We start from the raw sequence: 18,156 nt of genomic DNA, 5'->3' as shown, positions 1-18,156 counted from the left end.
TACTTCTGCCACCAACACATGATGGTATCTTCAAGGTGTGGCCAAGACCAAGAAAGCGGGAGGAGGAGGAGAAAAAAATCCCATGCAAAGCGAAGGCAGAAGGCGGTTACAGGGCTGGGACCTGCCTCAAGGCTTCAGTTGGGAATTAGGATTTTGCAGGAGAGGACATTTAACACCAGCAAGCACCCCTGCCCGAGCCTGGGACCAGAGCCCCAGGTCTGCTGGCTAGTGCCGTAACCCTTATTGCTGGAAAGAGCTGCCTTTTACTTATGAATTTGGGGGGGGGGCAGTTAACTTGAAGCTCCCTTTGACATGTTTCAAAACATTATCTTTGCTTGCAGAGCGCCCAGGTCCCCAGCCGGGCTCTGCCTTGCGGCGTTTTGTCACTTGCGTTGGATTACCCCTCTCCCCAGAAACAAGGAGTGCAGAGCACGTGCCGTTCGTCAGCCTATTTTTCTCTCCTTCTTAGGATTAGCTGGAGCGTTTATAGGCCTGATATGCATATTCATTAAAAAAATTGAAATATTGTGGAAAAAAAGAAACTGTCTTTGAGTTAGCACAGCCTTTGGGAATCTGCTAAGTAAGATGCACTTAATTACTTTAGCTATGACTACATCACATTTCACTCCTGTTTCCTCTGAGATGCAAAACATCTTTTCAGCGGAGGCTGCAAACACATCCTGAGCCTTTCGCAGCACCTTGCGGCGAGCCCGTTGTGCTGAACGCCCGGGATGGAGACAGGATCTGACCTGGCTCTTGGAGCCGCCCCTCCTGGTGACGGAGCTGATCACGCTTGCAGGGTGGTTATTTAATTACGCATGTGCCTTGTTGGGCTCCGCGGGGATGCTGAACGCGTCGTGGAGGGGAGAGGCGCGAGTGCAGCCCCGGTGAGCCTGCGGCAGGGGTTGTGTCCCACAGGACCGATGTGCTGTGGGAGAAGAGGTTGTTTGCTTTTGCAGGGGGAGCGTTGCATTTATTACCTTCTCTCTCACTTCACTTTGCTATCATCACAATTTCATTCATCATTTACTTGCCTAGTTAGGCAGCTTGCTGCAGGGGAGCATCTCTGAATCCTGCTCCTGGGTTTCCTCTTTCCTTGGGTCTTTTTTTGGGGGGGTGGGTATTAGCTACTTCGGGTGCACAAAGCAGGACTAACCCTTCCCCCAGGTTGAGCAAAGCCCGTTGTCACCCAAAGGCCCACGGAAGAAGCTCTGGGGCTGCACACGAGCTGCTCGCCTTCATCTTCACCCCAGACATTTTACATTTGGAGAGTGCAAATGGCTTTTCCACCGCTCGCCCTCTCCGGGCACCCTCTCCTCAGGACATCGAGAGCCATGGGCAGGGGCTGTGGGGAGGTGGCAGCCTGGTGTGTTGTTCCAGAACTGTATTTTTTTTAAAAAAAAGGGAAGTGGAGAGAAATTTAGTGAGCGGCAAACGGTGGGGCCAGATCCTGCCCCTCCAGACAGCGGTCAGCAGGGTCGGACGTGGGGAGCATAGTCACGCATGTCCTTCTGCAAAACCTCCTGGCCAGGGTGGGAAGAGATGGAGACGTAGGAGAGAGAGGGAGTGGTCAGAACCAGCAATATTCAGCAAAGATTTGAAGTAAACCCGCAAATTTTTAATGATGTAAAGAAATGGGCAGCTACTTGGGAAGAGGCCTCTGGGCTAAGATATCCGTGGGAGGGGGATATCCCAGGAAAAATGCCCATGTCTCCGCTTTTTAAGAGAAGGCTGTGGTTGGGTTGCTGTCAGCAGGAGTCTTCTGCCTGAATTCTGTGAGCCAGGGCTCAGGTTTCTGGTTTTTTCCTACAAATTTTCATAAGCATTGGCAGCACGTGTCCCATATCCATAATTGCACTCCTGGACTTGTTCTGCTCTGATGCATAAATAACATGCACTGTAAAGAAAAAGTGTATGATTACATCTTTAATGGATAAAAGGAGCCGTTTTGGTCTATTGGCCACATAATAAAAGTTTCAAAAAAATTGTCTTAATACAGTATTTACCCAAGAGACTGCCATGGCTGCAAATGTGAATGAGCTAGTTTAAATTTTTTAAGCCACGTTGCATAGCCTTCCCCATTTCTAAAACACCCATCTTCTAAACTTTTTCTTCATTTAAATTTAAAATAAGGACAATAAATTATTCTTTTCCTTAGCAGCTGGCAGATCTTCTCCAACATGAAAGGTCTGGATTAAACTGACAAAATCCAAGACAAACGGACCTTTTTCACTGGAATCTGGGAAGGAGCCTGCTCCCAGCAAGGTCAGGGGCAAGCACACAGCAGATGGGTGCTGACCTGTCTCCCCACCTTGCAGACTCCCTGTTGCTGCCTGTCTAACCCCTGGCCAGTCCCACGACATTTGCAAATTCAATTGAAAAGGCAAAAATTGCCTCTCTGATGCCTCCTGTGCTGCCCGAGCCCGTTGTCCATCCCCATCTTGGTTGGCCGCAGCATGCACATCCTCCATGTCTTTTTGGCCAGGATTTGCTGTGCACATCTCTGCAACAAGGCAGGTTTTAAGGCGCGTAAAACTTGCCATAGTTTGAGCGGCAGCGAGTTTTCTCAGCTCCGTGACGGAGCAAAGCCAACCCAGCTGCTGGTGTTCCTTTGCAACCACCAAAGCCGAGGCCAGCAATTCAGCGCGGCCCCTAAGTCAGCCTCAGTCAGGCTCCTCGTGCTGTTGAAATGCAAGACGTTATTTTCTTCCTGCGAGTTAAAGCCCTGCACTTCGTAATTAATACAGAAAAAGGGCAGATCTAGGAAAATCTGTTCCCCAGACGCACGCTCTTCTACTGATGGAGAATCTGAAAGAGAGCAGAACGTGCTGTCGGGTATTGTGTAAAGCTCTTGATTCCTGACCTGCAGGAGTAAATCTGGTCTTGAGTTTGGATTTATTTCCTCTGAAGCCTACCGAGCCCTCGCAGGTCTTCCCTGGGTTTCTTTCTGTGTGTGCTGCTAATGGAGTTGGCAAGCCTCCCCTGGTAACGAGAGATTGCACCTCAGCAGGCTTATCGGAAATGAAGATTGTTAATAAATAAAGCCTGGGTCTTTAAACTCATGTTAACATTAATCAGATTAATATAAAAGGGAAAAAGTCTGGAAAACGTTTCAGGCAGGGTTTGCTCTCCCTCCCACCGGCTGGATGAGGCTGTGCGGCAGGAGGCAGCTTGGATCCGCCCGCGGGGCTGCGTGGGGCTGAGCCCTGCTGCCGGGGGGCAGCCGGGCAGGGATGGATCCTGGGGTGAAAATGGCATTTTCAGGGAAAACAGTACAAATGGAAATGGGGTCTTGGCTCAGCAGACAGCAGGGCAGCCGCAAAACCTTCCATGCACCGACAAGGTGGCCAAGTTTGTCCCCATCTCATCTCATCGTCCCTCCTTGGCCAGGACAGGGGGTTGTTCCTGCTCCCACCTGGCCCAACCACTTGAACTTTGGTTTATGCCACGACAAGGGGGAATATACGCTCCACAAGATATTTTTATTTGTCTAATGTAGCATTCGACATGTCTTATTAGCCATATATATATGTTTCATTTTTCTTCTGAATCTTTCAAGGCTGTTGGGCTCAGCACCCTCGGGAGGCAGCGCTTGTGCTGCTGGCCTGTGCCGTGTCCGTGCGTCCCTGCGGCCGTGTGCGATTAGTCGCCTTTCAGTCCCATCAGATGTCCCCTCGCTCTTGTTTTATGACAACAGATAAATAGGTGTTAGGAAACTTCATTTTTGGGGATAACTCTATCACATAGGTACATCTCTCATGCCCCATGTGTGCGTATACATGCATCGTTTCTGGTCCCTTCCCTCGCTGGGAAAGCTTAACAGGCAGCCAATAATTTTCTGTGTCCTTGTCTGGACTTTTTTTTTTCCTTTCTGCTACATTCATTTCGAGTGGGATCAGAACTGATTGCAATATTTAACATCAGAAGAGTCGTCTCCTGGAGGAGTTGTAATGAGGTGATGGCCACCAGCAGAGCTTGCCCCCGCACGTTGGGGTCCGTCTGGGGGTGTGCCGTGGTCCTCGCTGCCTCTGGGGTCGGGGACGTACAAACCCCTGGCTTGATGGTAGTGTCACAGCTTTGGGCAGACCGACGTGGTGGGAGCGGGGACCCGGGGCTTCCACTGACTGCTTTTGTGCTTACAGCTTCTAGGTTTAACCCCAGTAGCACTAGCAACCCAACATCGGTGCAGATGACGCAGGAGGGTTGGTTCTGGTACCTTCATAAACTTAGACAAGCAGATAGTTTTTCATCTGTGCAGTTTACTGTATGTCAACACCTGGTATTGCTCAGAAAGAGCATGTTTGGGTTCTACAGCCATTAACACTGCATCGCTGACGTACCAGGGCTGGACCCTCAGCCATGGCCCCACATACCCTGGCACAACACGTGCCGGTGTCAGCGATGGCCCCACGTGTGCAGCAGCAAGGCTTGGCCCCAGAAATGCCTGGGACGTTGCAACACCCTCGCTTCTCCCAGTCGTTTGGCCAAAAGTTGCTCATTTCTGAACTTTTCTTTCAGACCCCTGACAGGTACCCGACACCACTGGTCCCTGGGGCAGGCAGGGGCACCTCCTGGACACACGGACGTAGGTGCAAACACAGTTTAGCACCTCTAGTTCCCATCGGCAGGCGATGGCAGGAGCAGAGCCCCGGGTGCACGGTACTCATTTCTTGCTCTTGGCTTGTTTGGAAGAGGGCACGAAGAAGACTTTACTAGCTGTGTATAATGATTTTAAATCAGTTGATAAGAGTTCAACATAAAGTGATTTGACAGTATGATAAATGAATGAAAACCTTTTTTAATTACAAAGTGATGTTCTCCTAACTCAGATCCAGGAGATGGTCCACTCGGACGCCACGTCCTATGAGTCCAACCGTCAAGTGCCCCTGATCAATCGCCCCGGGATGTTAGCCGGCCCCATGAGCGCTCTCAGCCAGTCACAGCTGATTTCTCAGATGGGGATGCGGAGCGGTGTTACCCACGGTTCCCCATCGCCCCCGGGAAGTAAGTCTGCTACACCATCTCCCTCCAGTTCTACTCAGGAAGAGGAGACAGAGTCACATTATAAGGTACGTGCAGTCACGCCTGTTTTAACAGACAGCGAGAGAACGGCAGATGATGTTTTTCAGTGAGGGATAAATTGCACTAAATAAGAGCACAGATTTTTGGTCTTTTTTTTTTTTTTTTTTAATATACATATAGTGGGAGACCTTCCCAGGGATGGGGGGATTGTTTCCAACCTAGAGGGAGGTGCAGGTTAGCACACATGCTTGGGTTGTGCACGCAGCAAGTTTGGCAATGAGAGTTGGGCTTTTCTCTGCACAGTTTACCCGGTCCATCAAGCTGTGGAGTTCCCTCCGCTGAGGGTTTTGATGAGCAAAGCAGGTTCATGGCTAAGGTTCTGCAAATGCTTGGGTGCAAAATTAGATTTCAGGTGGCAGGTAGAGGAGACTAAAACAGGGAAGGAAAATAATGCAGGGTGGGATTTAAGTTCACTGCCTTTTAGTTCATCAGGGCAGAGTTTTAGGTGGTCAGCAATGTCTTAGCGGCACAGAATCTGCCTCTACAGCCAGCACAGCTCCTGGTGAGCATGGCATCCAGAAACCCAAGGATTTCCTAGGGTTTTGGGGACATCTTGGTTGTTGCCCATCTTTCTCAAACTGCACCAGCAGAGCAGACTCCACGTGCTGTGTTCTGTGAGTCTTCCAGCTGTTATTTACTGAGGACAAATTGCAGCAATCGCAGGGCTGCTGCCCCAACACCTGATGGGTCTCCATGCCTGCAGGTCAAACACTGAGCTCCCTGGGGGACTTTGATTAAAGCCTTTCATGGAAAACCCTCTCCTGGAAGGTGCTGATCCAAGGATGCACCAGGAGCACTGGCTTGTCCCCTAAAAATAGGCAGTTGTGACAGGATTTGACTGTATAACCAGTGCAGAGACCAGAACACTAGGAAAACGCTATGACTGAACAAAAACCTTTCTCTTTCCATGGAAATCTTAAAGGTCTTTTCCAACCTAAATGATTCTATAATTCTATGAAATCCAGGCAAATGTATTCCCATCAATCCTGTTTTGATCCATTGGCAGCTTTCACTTCAGATCGGGACATTTCAAAGCAGAGTGCACACATGGATGCAAAAACTGAGCTTCAGTGAAATAAAACTGTAAAAAGAAGGGATACACGTAATTGAAAATAGATGGAGTTTCCCAAACTCTGCAGTTCCACCTTTGAGGGACACTGTGGGATGGGTTGTGCCGCTGGACCCCACGGTCTGCCATCTCCGAGATCCCATGTCACACAGCTTCAGGCAATTACCTGCATGCTGAAATCTTTCATGTCAGCAGAAAATGAGTTTCAGCTTAGTTATACACCAGGTTTTCCCTCTCAGCCTCTTTCAGCATCACCCAGCTTTACTTCCCACCATCCGGGGCCGCAGGAGTCACTGGGAAGGACACGGCTTTGGGGTTGGATCTTCTGTTCTCCTTGAGCCAGTGATGCCTGTGGGGGTTGGAAGAATTTGGAGATGTCCAAATTGTGACAGCTTGCAGAGATTTAAATTTTTCCTAATCCTAAAGGCATGACCCCTCATTTTTCTGCCCTGTGAACTACCCAGCAGGACAGGTGGAACAAGAGTGATGTATTTGATGGAGGAAGGAGACTGCAAGTGCAAAGAAAGCAGCAGAACTGCTCTGTGGCCTGCAGGTTTCTGTTTGCTTTCTCTATCTACACAGCTGTTGAACTCACCCACCAGTCGTTTTTTGTATGGCCATTAAGGGCCTTTCTGCAACAAGTCATCAAAGCAATGTCTAACAAGCTGAAATTAATCTTGTAACTGAGAAGGTCACACGTTAAGGAAATGGGTCTGATGCTAGCGGGTGGTTTAGGTCCAGTAGGTCCTCAGAGCCAGGGAGCTCATGATTTTCAGAGCTCTCCCAGCCTCACTGATGCATTTACGTGCTTCATTGCTTCAGGGGGGTGTACACGTGCATGGGAGGGCGAGGTAGTTATAGCCCAGATTCCGGTTGGGTTAGCAGTCTCTCTCCATAGTTATTAAAATCATGGTGTCCGTGAGGTTCCTGCTCTTCATGGGTTCAACATCTAAGAAGGCACCAAGCCACCTGCTTATGGGATCGTAGCTGTCACCTGTGAATTGCCCCAGTCCACACCTGATGTTGCACATAGCTTCTGCTGCCTCTCCAGAGCAGGTCCACTGGCGGCTGGTGACCACACGCTTCATCCTGCTGCGGGAACCTTCACGGCTGCTTTGACCGTGGCTCACCCCTCGGGGGATGCAGTTGCTCCGGGGCAGCGAGGCGGTGGCTCGCTGGGGCTCGCCTTCAGCCGTGAATATGGCTTAGGTTCTTCAAGCATCTTCTGCAGTCCAGGACTGGGCTGTTGTCTCATCCCATGCTGGGTCACACCTGGTAAACCCCAGCAAAACCAGGCAAAGTCCAGATCCTTGCAGGCAGCGTCTGTTTTCCATAAATACCGTTTGCTCTTTGGTGCTGCCTAAGCAGTACCAGCCATAAAACTGTCATCGTGGCTGTGGTCGCATTGCGCCTGGCTCCTTCGCTTGGTCAACGGCGGTGAGGAGAGCAGGTCCCCCCGCAGCACTTAAGTGAATCAAACAGGATTACAGTTAGTTAAAATACCATCTCACTTGCTAATGGGCTGAAGCCCTGTCATGCTTTTTTTTTTTCCTCCTAATAAGCTGGCCTTTCACCTCCAGGCCTCCCATTCAAGCCCAATTGGGCAATTTTAAATTAAATGCAATTTTTTTGGTCTCTCTGCTCATTCACTAATGGTCACTGTCTGTTTGACAAATGTCACTGCGCTGATGCTGAACTTAATGACCAGTCAAGAGCTGCTGAGCGGAGAACAGGAGCGCTGCTGCCCTTTCCTCCCCGTGCCTGCCCTGTGCCAGCTGAAGTGAAGCCTCTTAAATCCTGGCGCTTCCAAGCACGCAATCAAATCGGCAAATCCATCAGGAGAAAAGGCCTTTTGCCCCCAACGCTCACTGGGAGGCAGAGTTTTTGCAACAGCTTGGTGTTTAGACCTGTGTCGATTGCTTTTTTTTTTAATTTTTTTTTTTTTTTTGGTAGCCCTCTAAGTGGCAGATTGGGCAACTTTCTAAGTAATATAATTAGCCCGTGCGTCTGGTAGAGCAGGGACTGCCGAAGTCGGGTCGCAGCTGAGCACTTGGTGCTTGAGCACAGAGGGTCTGCGGGCGGAGGTGCTGGTGCCCTGGTTGCCCGCGAGGATGCAGAGATCCAAACTGCAGCAGCCACCTGGCAGCAAACGGGTTTATTCTCAGCTGTGTTTAACCACTGGTGTATTTAGTTTTCCCTCCACTATAAAATAAGGATAATGGTGCTTCCCTGCAGTGCGAGCTTTCACTGACCACAGTTAATGCGTTGAGAGCTTTGGTGTGTGTCCAAGTACTTTCCAGGGGTCTTTTCCTTTGCGCGCCATCACACACAGGCTTCTGCGGTCCCATATATTCAACGTGCTGCCCAGGGTATCCCGGTGGAGGCTCAGCCATAGGATCTTCTTTCTGTGCTGCCTTCGCTGGAAACATCCCCGTTTCCACCTTGCTGTTTTACTGAGCAGCCCCAAAGTCCAACTGCTGTTCCCTGTGTCCTGCTCCCCTTGGTTCAGCCACCCACAGGGCACTGAGCGTGGGCACAGCCAGACCTAATCAGCCCGGTCGTAAAGAGCGAGCGGTGCAGGCAAAGCGTTTAATGCATAAGATTAAAATAGTTTAATTCCTGGGTATTTTTCCTAGGTAAGGGTACATACCTGTTAGCAGGGTGAAACAAATTTTGGATGGCCCCAGTGTGATGGCTAACGTGATGCTGGTGGTGGTTGGTTGGTGCTCGCCACCCTCCTGCCTCGGGAGCAGGGGGGCTGAGCCGCCGGCACACACGTGGGTGAGAAAAGTCAGAAGCAGCTTGCAAAGGGGGATTATTGGGCTGGAACTCAGAAATCACGTGGAAGCCAAGTTTGGAAAAAATCATGGACTGCTAAAGGGATCTGGCTGGGAAGCAAGGTGTTTGGAGAGGTCTCAGAAGACGATCAAGGAGAGAGTGAGCTCGTGATGCCGGGCAGGAGGAGGGGGAGAGGGGGTGACTGAGGATGAGTGTCTGGAAAGCCCCAGCTTTGGAGCAGGGATGACCGGGGCAGTGAGAGGTGAACCCAAACTTGAACCGGGCCGTGAGGAGGCACCCAAGCCAGGCTCAGGCACCCACCGGCAGTTCGCGTGGGTCAGAGAGACCCCCAGGGCTGCTGCCCCCCTCGCCACGCTGGGAGCCCTGCTCTGCCCGTGCCCTCTCTTGTCCCCTTTGCTAAGAAGCTCTAGGAGGGACTCGTGTCAGACTACTCCCAGCTGACCGCTATGGGACATCTCTTGGTTTTGCAGGTTACTGGAGAGAAAAGACCATCAACAGACCTGGGCAAAAAGCCCAAAAGCCAAAAGAAGAAGAAAAAGAAGGATCCCAATGAGCCCCAGAAGCCCGTGTCAGCCTACGCCCTGTTTTTCAGAGACACGCAAGCAGCCATCAAAGGGCAAAACCCCAACGCTACCTTCGGAGACGTATCCAAAATTGTTGCGTCAATGTGGGACAGTTTGGGAGAAGAACAAAAACAAGTGAGTTACTGATCTCTCTTTTTTTTTTCCTTTTTTTTTCTTTCAACTGTTTAAATACCTTTTTCCATGGCACAGACCGTCAGAGTCTCGCCAGGCACGTCAGGAGTAGCCAGGGCTTTAAACAGGCTCAAGTGTGTGCGCAGAAACGGAGGTTATTTTCAGGAGTGGTGCTGAGGTGCCCGCTGCCACTCGAAGCGATGCTCGAGTGGTTTGCATCCCGTGCTCCCAGCCCGGAGCCGGTGCGGCAGCGACGTGACCTAGGACACGTCCTTGGGGTACACCCTGTACAGGGGGGTCTTTGCCACCCGCGTGCCCCGAGGAGGGAGGTCTGAGCCCCGTCGCAGGCAGGGCAGGGATGGGGCTGTGGAAGGATGCGCTAAGTTTGTTTTGCCTCTGCCCCTTTTTTTAGAAAAACCTCTGTTGTTACATGAGGAAGAGGAAAAATTTTTATGACAACTAATTATTCCTGATAAGATCATACTCCGCAAAAACCGTCAGTGGCCTTTCCCTGACACGAGGATTTTACAGCCTTAGATGGGAGATGGGTTTGTATTTGCTTATTTACTTACAAGGAGTGACGGCAAACCGGCTGAAATCTATTAACTCTCTACATCGCTGGCCTCAAATCTAACGTTAAGGCTTTAAAAGCTTAGGAAGGAGATGTCTGAAGTGGTCTGGCAGAGGAAACCTTCCTGCCCCAAAGCTGTCAACCACTTTCAGTCTGCTTCACGCAGAGACTTCTAGGTCCTGCTGTAACTGTTGTGTTGATGCTGAGTCAGTTACAAAAGCCTGTAATTGCTTGTTGCCTACTGAGAAAACCCCAGGGAACACTTTCCGTAGCAAGTATGTCTTTTTATCAGGCAGAGCGAGAGCTGACACTGTGTGTGATGTGTCTCAGAACCCAAACATGTTCAAACTGACAATCCCCCCATGAGTGGAGAGCCCTTCTCCTAGAGCCTGGCTGCCAGCATAAACTGCCTCCATCTCCCGTTGGGTGTCCGGCTCCATCTCCCGTTGGGTGTCCAGCTCCATCTCCCACTGGGTGTCAGGCTCCATCTCCTGCCGAGTGTCCATGGCCAGCATTTGAAGCAGCTACGTTTGGGGAGGGAGCAGCAAGGAGGAAAAAAAGCCATTGAGATGGAAGTCATGCTAGGAAATAGCCTTGCTTTCCACCCGGCACCAAGTTGGGCATAAGAACAAGGCATCTTCCGGGATGAAAGCCCTTTTGCTGATCCATTTGGAGTCTCCATACTGTGCAGATGTTGTTTTGATGTTTTCATGATCCTCCCTTTCCTCCTCTTTGAATGGATCGCTGGGGGATCATGCAGGAATTTCTTGTGCTGAAGGGAGGAAGATCCCTCCTTGTGCAGCCGGCTGGTCCCAGCCCTGCTGCCTGGGAAGCTGTAGGGCAGGGGCTGGGTTTGGGCTTTTGGTTGAGGTGTTGGAGATTCAGGAGCATGGAAGAACTTTTATGTCACCTTTCTCCTGCTTTCATGCCTCCCAACATCTCGGTCTGCCTCTCCCTTACTCCATCTGGTTACAAATATCTCTGTAGATTGGGCACTGAGCTCAGCTGCAAATGTGGTTTATATAATGGAAGTGCTGGAGCGACCCTGACTCAGCGCAGTGCAAATGCTCGGCTCTTAATTAACAGCAGGGATTAGACCAGTCCGTTTATCTTCCCTGCTAACTCTCCCTTCTTCTCTTTTATGAGATAGTAGCAGCCTTGCCGTCTCTTTACACACGCTTTCTAAGTGGCTCCATTTCTCCCTCTGTAATTGATTTAATTAAGTCATTTGTTCCTTGTCTGAATGCTTAAATATTAACTTCCTGGCTTTGTCTCCAGCTGTATACTTTTCTCCCATGACAGCTACCTCCCTGCCCGGGACTCCGGCTGGAGGGACACTATTTATCTTGGGCTCTGGCACTGTATTGCTGGTTTGTGCGATGGGGCACGTTCACTCGAAGTGTTTGGCTGGAAGAGAGTTTATTTAGTCCCTGTTTGCTTTCCCCTGCCAGCATCCCCAGTCGAGTTTGTTTAGACTCATAAGGCAATGCATGGAAAGGAAAAAAGGAAAAAGGAAAAAGAAAAAAAAAAAAGCATTAACCAATTGTCTTTAATACGTGAAAACAAGTGCCTAGGATGTCCTGCAGGTCCTTTCTCCAGAGGACTGCAGGACATGATGCATTCACGGTGAAGGCAAGCAGCCCATGCCAAGCACCCTTTTGGCACATCTCGAGAGGGGACGGTGACCGAGCAGGACAGCTATGCGGCGATGCCATCACTGGCCAAATTCTGCTGGGACCTGGGAGACCAGACTGCCACGTGGCTGCACCGAACCGTGGTTTGGCTCATTGCCGGGCAGGAGCATCACGCCCTGGGCAGGGGTGGAAAGGTAGAAGAAGGAAGTATTTCATCCGGTGCGCTGCTTCTAGCTCCAGTGACAACAGTGGTTTTGAATATCTTCGTATCCTCACTGCAGAAAGCAGTGCGGAAGACAACCCAGGGAAAAGCCAACACAGCGATGGCAAAGTAGGCAAACAAGAGGTCAAATCTGAACGTTCTTCCTCAATTAGGACCAAGGGTTTAGTTAAAGAAAGCTTCGTCTCTTCCTGGCATGAGAAAAGAGGGTGAATTTGAGGCTGGAGGATATGATTTTGGGCTGGGATCCCTCACAGCCTGAGATGTTAAGGGTGGGGCTGGGGCATCACGTCTCCAGAGCACTGATGTGCAGACCCCAGCCCCACCGTGCAGTTATTAAGCCATCATTTATATCACTGTTAGTTTCTGCTTCAGATGAAGATTACAAACCTTATTTGCCACTTTCCAACAGGCACAGCATTGCCTCAGCCCTGGGTCTGTTTTGGTTCCTGCCTTGTGCGGGCAGAACAGCAGGCAGAGCAGGCAGGGAGCAACCAGGGCGGGGGTTCAAAGCAAGCTGGCCGATAAACCCAACCTCAGCCAGGGCGTTTGGGACTTGTGATCCCCCAGCACGTGTCAGCAGCCCCCGGCGCATGCCCCGCTGTGCCTGCAGATGTGTCCATCCATCCCTCCCAGCTCCACCACGCACAGAGGAGGTACGTAGAGCGTGGGGTGGCCAGTGCCGAGGGGACGAGGAAAGCCCAGTGCTTGTAGCCGTGCTGCCGGTGCGACGCAGCCGGTGCCTCGGGCTAGGGTGGTCCCGTGCCCCCCCAGGCAGGCAGAGCCTGAGTCCCGCTCTAGCTGCGCTCACCCCACAGACGCTACCTGGAGCATTTCTGGGGCAGAAACGAGCAGCCATCCCTTTGCCAGGTACCGCTCAGGCCAGCACACGGAGGGTTAATCCTCTGCCATTTGTGCTGCTAATGATTATATGCACTGAAATATCAAAGCCGTAGCTATTTATTTGCCATTGAGCAGGTGCTGCTGCTCCCACAAAGCAAATTTGCTTTCTCCTCCTGATGAAACAAGCAAAATAAAGGTTGCTCACGTCCCATTTCAGATATGGTTTTTTTCCCTGTGCGCTAGCTGAAAGACAAACACCAGGCGGGAACCAGAATGCGTATTATGCAAGAAACCATATAATCTAGGAGCATCTTTGATTTGGCTGCTGCTGTCAGAGACATGTATTTCACCGAGAGGCTTTCACCACCCACCACCCCCCCTTCCTTTCGTTCTTACTGGTTTATCATTTGTGCCTTTGTCATTTTGTTCCTTCTTCTTCTTCTCTTCTCAGCCTCTTCACAATGAATCTTCATTTTCCCTCTGACACACTTGTATCTAAATTTCCTTATTTCCTGCCTTTTTTTATTTATATCTGTTGCCTGGTGATTTGATCATGCTGTGGAATACAGGATTAGCAATCTCCGTGTCCTTGGGTACTGCTCAAGGACACCTGTTCGGCAAAGCGCCGTTTTCTTCCCCATTTTAACCCTTTCCAGTGTGGCCGTGCGTGCGTAACGGTAATAAATAACAATACCTTTAAATATCTCCAGCGCTGCATTAGCAGGATGTTGTAATCTTCATTCTTCAACAGCTGGCATGGCCCTTTCTAAGAAGCTTACATGGGAATCTGAAGAATGTGACTCGGGGAAGAAAAAAAAAATTAATACATACTCTTTGAACTTTGCAAATAGTTTAGCAGCTGTTCCTGTAGAGATAGCTTAGACTTCGGTGGAGAGTGAAATGCTAATTCAGCCATTATCATCAAATGGGGTACCTGTCGTACTAATCCGCCTGCAGCTCCAGGTCCCTGCTCGAGGCTCGCAGAATCCCATGCCTCGGTGTTATTTTTTTTCATTAGCAGATATAGACCAGTATTTGCAGCGTTATCCAGCGAGGTTTAAAAGGGTTCCCTGATTTGACAGAAATTAGGAGAAGTTGAGCACTAGATTGGAGTAAACTCTGCTAATTCACTGGGAAGGATTTTTCCCTGGCACGGACATAGTGCTCACGGCCCGGTCCCAGCTCGTACCACCCAGCAGGGCTGCAGCCCCCTCCTCTCCTTCCACCCGCCCTCCCGTGGGAGGTCTCTGCTTCAGAGGAGGTGACACCCAGCCTTGGGTGGCCATCCTCCAACAAGGGGATTTCATTTGAGTGATAAGCCTAGAAAGTCTTCAGAGCATATTGAGAAGTCACTGGTGGGATTTGCTCTTCTCTGCCATGTTCTCTTATTCCATCTCTGAACACCTTCCCATTGCCCACGGTATTTTGGTGGAAGAGGCCATGGGTTTGGAGCCTGGTGATGATGGAGCATGGGGACACCACCAAGCTGGCAGTTGCACATGTCTCTGGAACCCACTTCTTTTTGCTAGGAAATCCAGCAACAAATTCAAAGCATTGGGTTGGTGTTTCCCTAGTCCCTGGAAACTCAGAGCAGAGGCACGAAGAAGTTCCTGAGCAATTTGCTGAGTGAACCTGAGGCTAAACCAGGGCTTCCCATCCTAAGCAATCAGAAGCCAAGTTGGAGAAAATAAGCATTTCCAGTTGAGTTTATGAATCTGGGGACTTACTGGGGACACAAAGGTACTGGAGATGAGTTCCTGCTCACGGTAGCCCTGCTTCACCAGGACCAGTTCAGTCACGCTAAGTGACTCCATGGCCAAATGCATATGTGATTTTCCCAGAGAAACGCACAGCCTGGACAATAACTCAGTGTTCACACTCCAGGGATAAATTACCCAGCAGAAAAATTACTCACTCAGCAGAAAATAATAGATCACCCATCTAATCAGATCCATCTGCTCATTGAACCTGATACATCACCTGGTGACAGGACACTGCAGTGGGACAGAGGCATCTCGGGCCAGCTATAAAGCTGTGTTACGGCAGAGCCATCACAGGGGAGAGATCCCATGGGAACCGCATGCAGCAGGTGCTGCCTGCCAGCGTGGCCATCAAACTGCCGCTTCCAGCATTGTACAGAGCTGTCAGCGGTGGAGCCACCCCTGGTTGCAGTTTGCTGCTGCTGCCCCAAAGCCCTGGCAGTGAGGGGCTGGAAGTGTCCAACCAGTTGTCCTGGCCTGGAAGGAGATTTCAGCATCCTCTGAGTGTCAAGGAAAGCCATGTACCAGAGAAGGATGAAAGCATCAATCCCAAACAAGGTTTCAGGAGAGGTCTGGTGGAGACCAGAAGAGTGATGGGGAAGATGTGAAGGGTCAGAACTGCTCTTAAAAGCAGCTCCAAGAGCGTGACTTGTCTTCTTGGGGAGCAAGATCAGAAGCGTGGAAGATGAATGTTGTGTGCTTTTCATTGGAGGTTAGGGCTTGGCTTTGTCACCCTTCTCTGTTTCATTTGGAGTCTTCTGTGAGTTGTCCTGGGAGCACACTTGTGCCCTCACATGAAGTGACAGATGACTTAGAGCCAGGTGGCACCATGAAGTCAAGGCAGAGAGGAAAGTAGGAATCTTTCAGGATACTTTAATTAGTGGTAATTGCTACTTGATTATGGCTTTATCCATTCATTCTCCAAAGGACCGCTTCACACCACCACCCAGGGTAAAGGAGGAGCTCTTCTGAAACCACGCAAACACTTCCCATAGCCAGAGCCTTCTATGTAGGTGCCCTCGGGGATGTTAAATGCTCAACAGCTCCCATGCCATAGCTGGGAGAGCCCAGGGAAATTGGAGCACTGCTTAACCAGCAACCTCATGATGGGCATCATTGACAGGTGCCTCCCGTGTCCAAGCTTGTTGACCTCAGGACTTAGCAATCCAGACTATAGGTATTAGGTCAAAGGAGACATGATGAGATTTACACAGTAAACGTAGCTTGGGTTAGTTGGTTTTAATGGGGAGAGGGATAGAATATGTCTTTCCCAAGAAGCGAGTAGGAGGGATACAGAGGATGGTGTGAAGAGGTGAGGAAGAGCTGGGAAGGAATAAGGATGACATGGCCGTGTTTGCTATATGCATTTCCGATGGCCCATACGGGCCATCGGAAATGCATATAGCAAACACGGCCACGTGCAAAGAGCAGAGTGGTGTGGCAGACAGCACTGTGCAAGGAGCAAGTGCTTTCGAGTCATCTTATGAATAAGCTGTAAGTTACGAAGATCCCAAGAGATATCTTGTAGGAAAGTGTATAATAGTTACAAGAAAAACCCTCCAGATTTACAAGCAGAATAAAATCCAAATTTATACATTTAGGGGAAAAAAAAAACCCCAGTCATGGAATCATAGAAAGGAGGGCAAGGAGAGACTTAAGAGGTCAGCCAGACCATACTGCTGCCTGAAGTCAGGATCATCTCTACATAAGCCATTCTTGATGGATGTGTGCCTAATCTGTTCTTAAACCTTCAGTGGTGGAGATTACACATCTCCCCAGGCAGTCTCTTCCCATGCTTAATTATCCTTACTGTTAGGAATGCTTTCCTCCTGCTTAGCCAACATTTCCCTTGTTACAATTTAAGCCTATTGCCTCTTTTCCTATCTGCAGTAGATGCAGAGGGCCATTCATTGCCTCTTTCTTCGGTGCGTTGCATTTGGAGGCTGTGGCTCTTCTTGGTCTTCTCTCCTAGCCGAATAAACTGAGTCCTTCAGCCCTCCCCCTGGAGAGCTTTGCTGCACTTTTCATCTCTTCTCTCCTGATGATCTGTCTCTTTTTTGAAGGAAAATGCCCCAAACTCCACGTAGGAATGTAGCAGAGACCCGTTCACTTGGGATCAGTGGACACCTTGATTTTTTTGGGGAGAGTTTGGGTGCTTTTCATCCTTCTCCAGTCTTGGAAAGCAGCATTTCTGCTAAAGCAGGCAGGCTGGGATGCAGAGGTTACCGATAACAGCTCCGGCTGTCATTCAGTGCCTGCGCGACACGGAGCCGTTCGTGGGCGTCAGCGGGGTTTGGAATAATTGTCTTCTCTAATTAACTGGTTATCAAACAAGAACATTTCATTACGGTACAATTACTAGCTGCTTTGCTGAGACACAGAGGTGTCAGGATTACGATCCCAACATATGCTTCTTACAGCTCTGATTTTTTGTTTTCATAATCACTAACCATTTTTGCTCCCTCCCAACCCACCCACTCGCTTAATGACTAATGAATCCTCCTGCTAACGAATAAGGAAAATAAATCAGCGGGCATGGCAGGTTAGAAAGAAAAACATGCAAAATGTTTTGAGGATCCTTAAATCTGATAAATTACTTTGAAATTAAAATCCCTGGGAGAAAATGGGATTTAATTAGAAACTAACATGGTTTTGTCAATGTTTAAATTAAAATTTTAAAGGTTATAAATACTGCACTGGAGCTGCCGTTACACAGAGGATTCGTGAGAAGTTTTGTTCGGATCCGCTCTTCCCACGTCAGCGCATTTCCCCAGCGGCAGGCTGCGGATTCGCTGCTCGGTGTCCTCGAGCGCTGCGGGTGCAGAAAGCCCCCCGTGTGCGGGATGGGGCTGCCAGACCCGGCAGGAGACCCTGAGGGGTGGCTTTTTACAGTGAGGGTGCTGAGGCCCTGGCAGAGGTTGCCCAGAGAAGCTGTGGCTGCCCCTGGCTCCCTGGCAGTGTTCAAGGCCAGGTTGGATGGGGCTTTGGGCAACCTGGGCTAGTGGAGGGTGTCCCTGCCCATGGCAGGGGGGTGGGACTGGGTGGGCTGGGAGGTCCCTTCCAACCCAAACCAGTCTGGCAAAACCACTCTTGGTATTTTGCTGCTACAGAGGAAAAAAACCCAAACCCCTAAATATGTTTTCAATACATCAGCACCCAGCTATGGCCACCGTTACACCAGCCTCAGACACAGGAATTCATATTTGGTTGCTGTGCAGGCATCGGGTACCGCATTTAAGAGCATCTGTTAGAGCAGAGCTGGTGGACCCCCCCCATTTCTGCTGTACAGTAAACGCCGCGGTGTCACTAAGCGAGGCCAGGTTTGTAGAGAAAGGTAATAGCTTTTATTAGGGGAACTGATACAGTTTGAAGAAATAGTTGCTTTTCACAGGCAAACTCTTCTTCAGGCTGACATTTTGAAATGTAATTTTGTTCTGAATGGAGCAAATATAATACTTCCTGAATACCGTAAAGCCAAAGACA

The 18,156-nt window shown here is 49.9% G+C and overlaps 1 protein-coding gene across 2 annotated transcripts in view; it reads left to right on the top strand.

The window, feature by feature from the left end:
* TOX2 (TOX high mobility group box family member 2) overlaps nucleotides 1-18,156 on the top strand; it is a 154,274-nt gene that overhangs the window by 123,975 nt on the left and 12,143 nt on the right. For both annotated transcript variants that reach the window (XM_075768248.1, XM_075768249.1), the window contains exons 4-5: nucleotides 4,830-5,069; nucleotides 9,421-9,648. In XM_075768248.1, the coding sequence (XP_075624363.1) occupies nucleotides 4,830-5,069; nucleotides 9,421-9,648 (468 nt within the window). The remainder of the gene's footprint in view (nucleotides 1-4,829; nucleotides 5,070-9,420; nucleotides 9,649-18,156) is intronic.

Source organism: Balearica regulorum, chromosome 16, assembly GCF_011004875.1.
Source record: "Balearica regulorum gibbericeps isolate bBalReg1 chromosome 16, bBalReg1.pri, whole genome shotgun sequence".
In the NCBI taxonomy this organism is placed as follows: domain Eukaryota; kingdom Metazoa; phylum Chordata; class Aves; order Gruiformes; family Gruidae; genus Balearica; species Balearica regulorum.
This window is presented reverse-complemented; position numbering and strand designations above follow the sequence as displayed.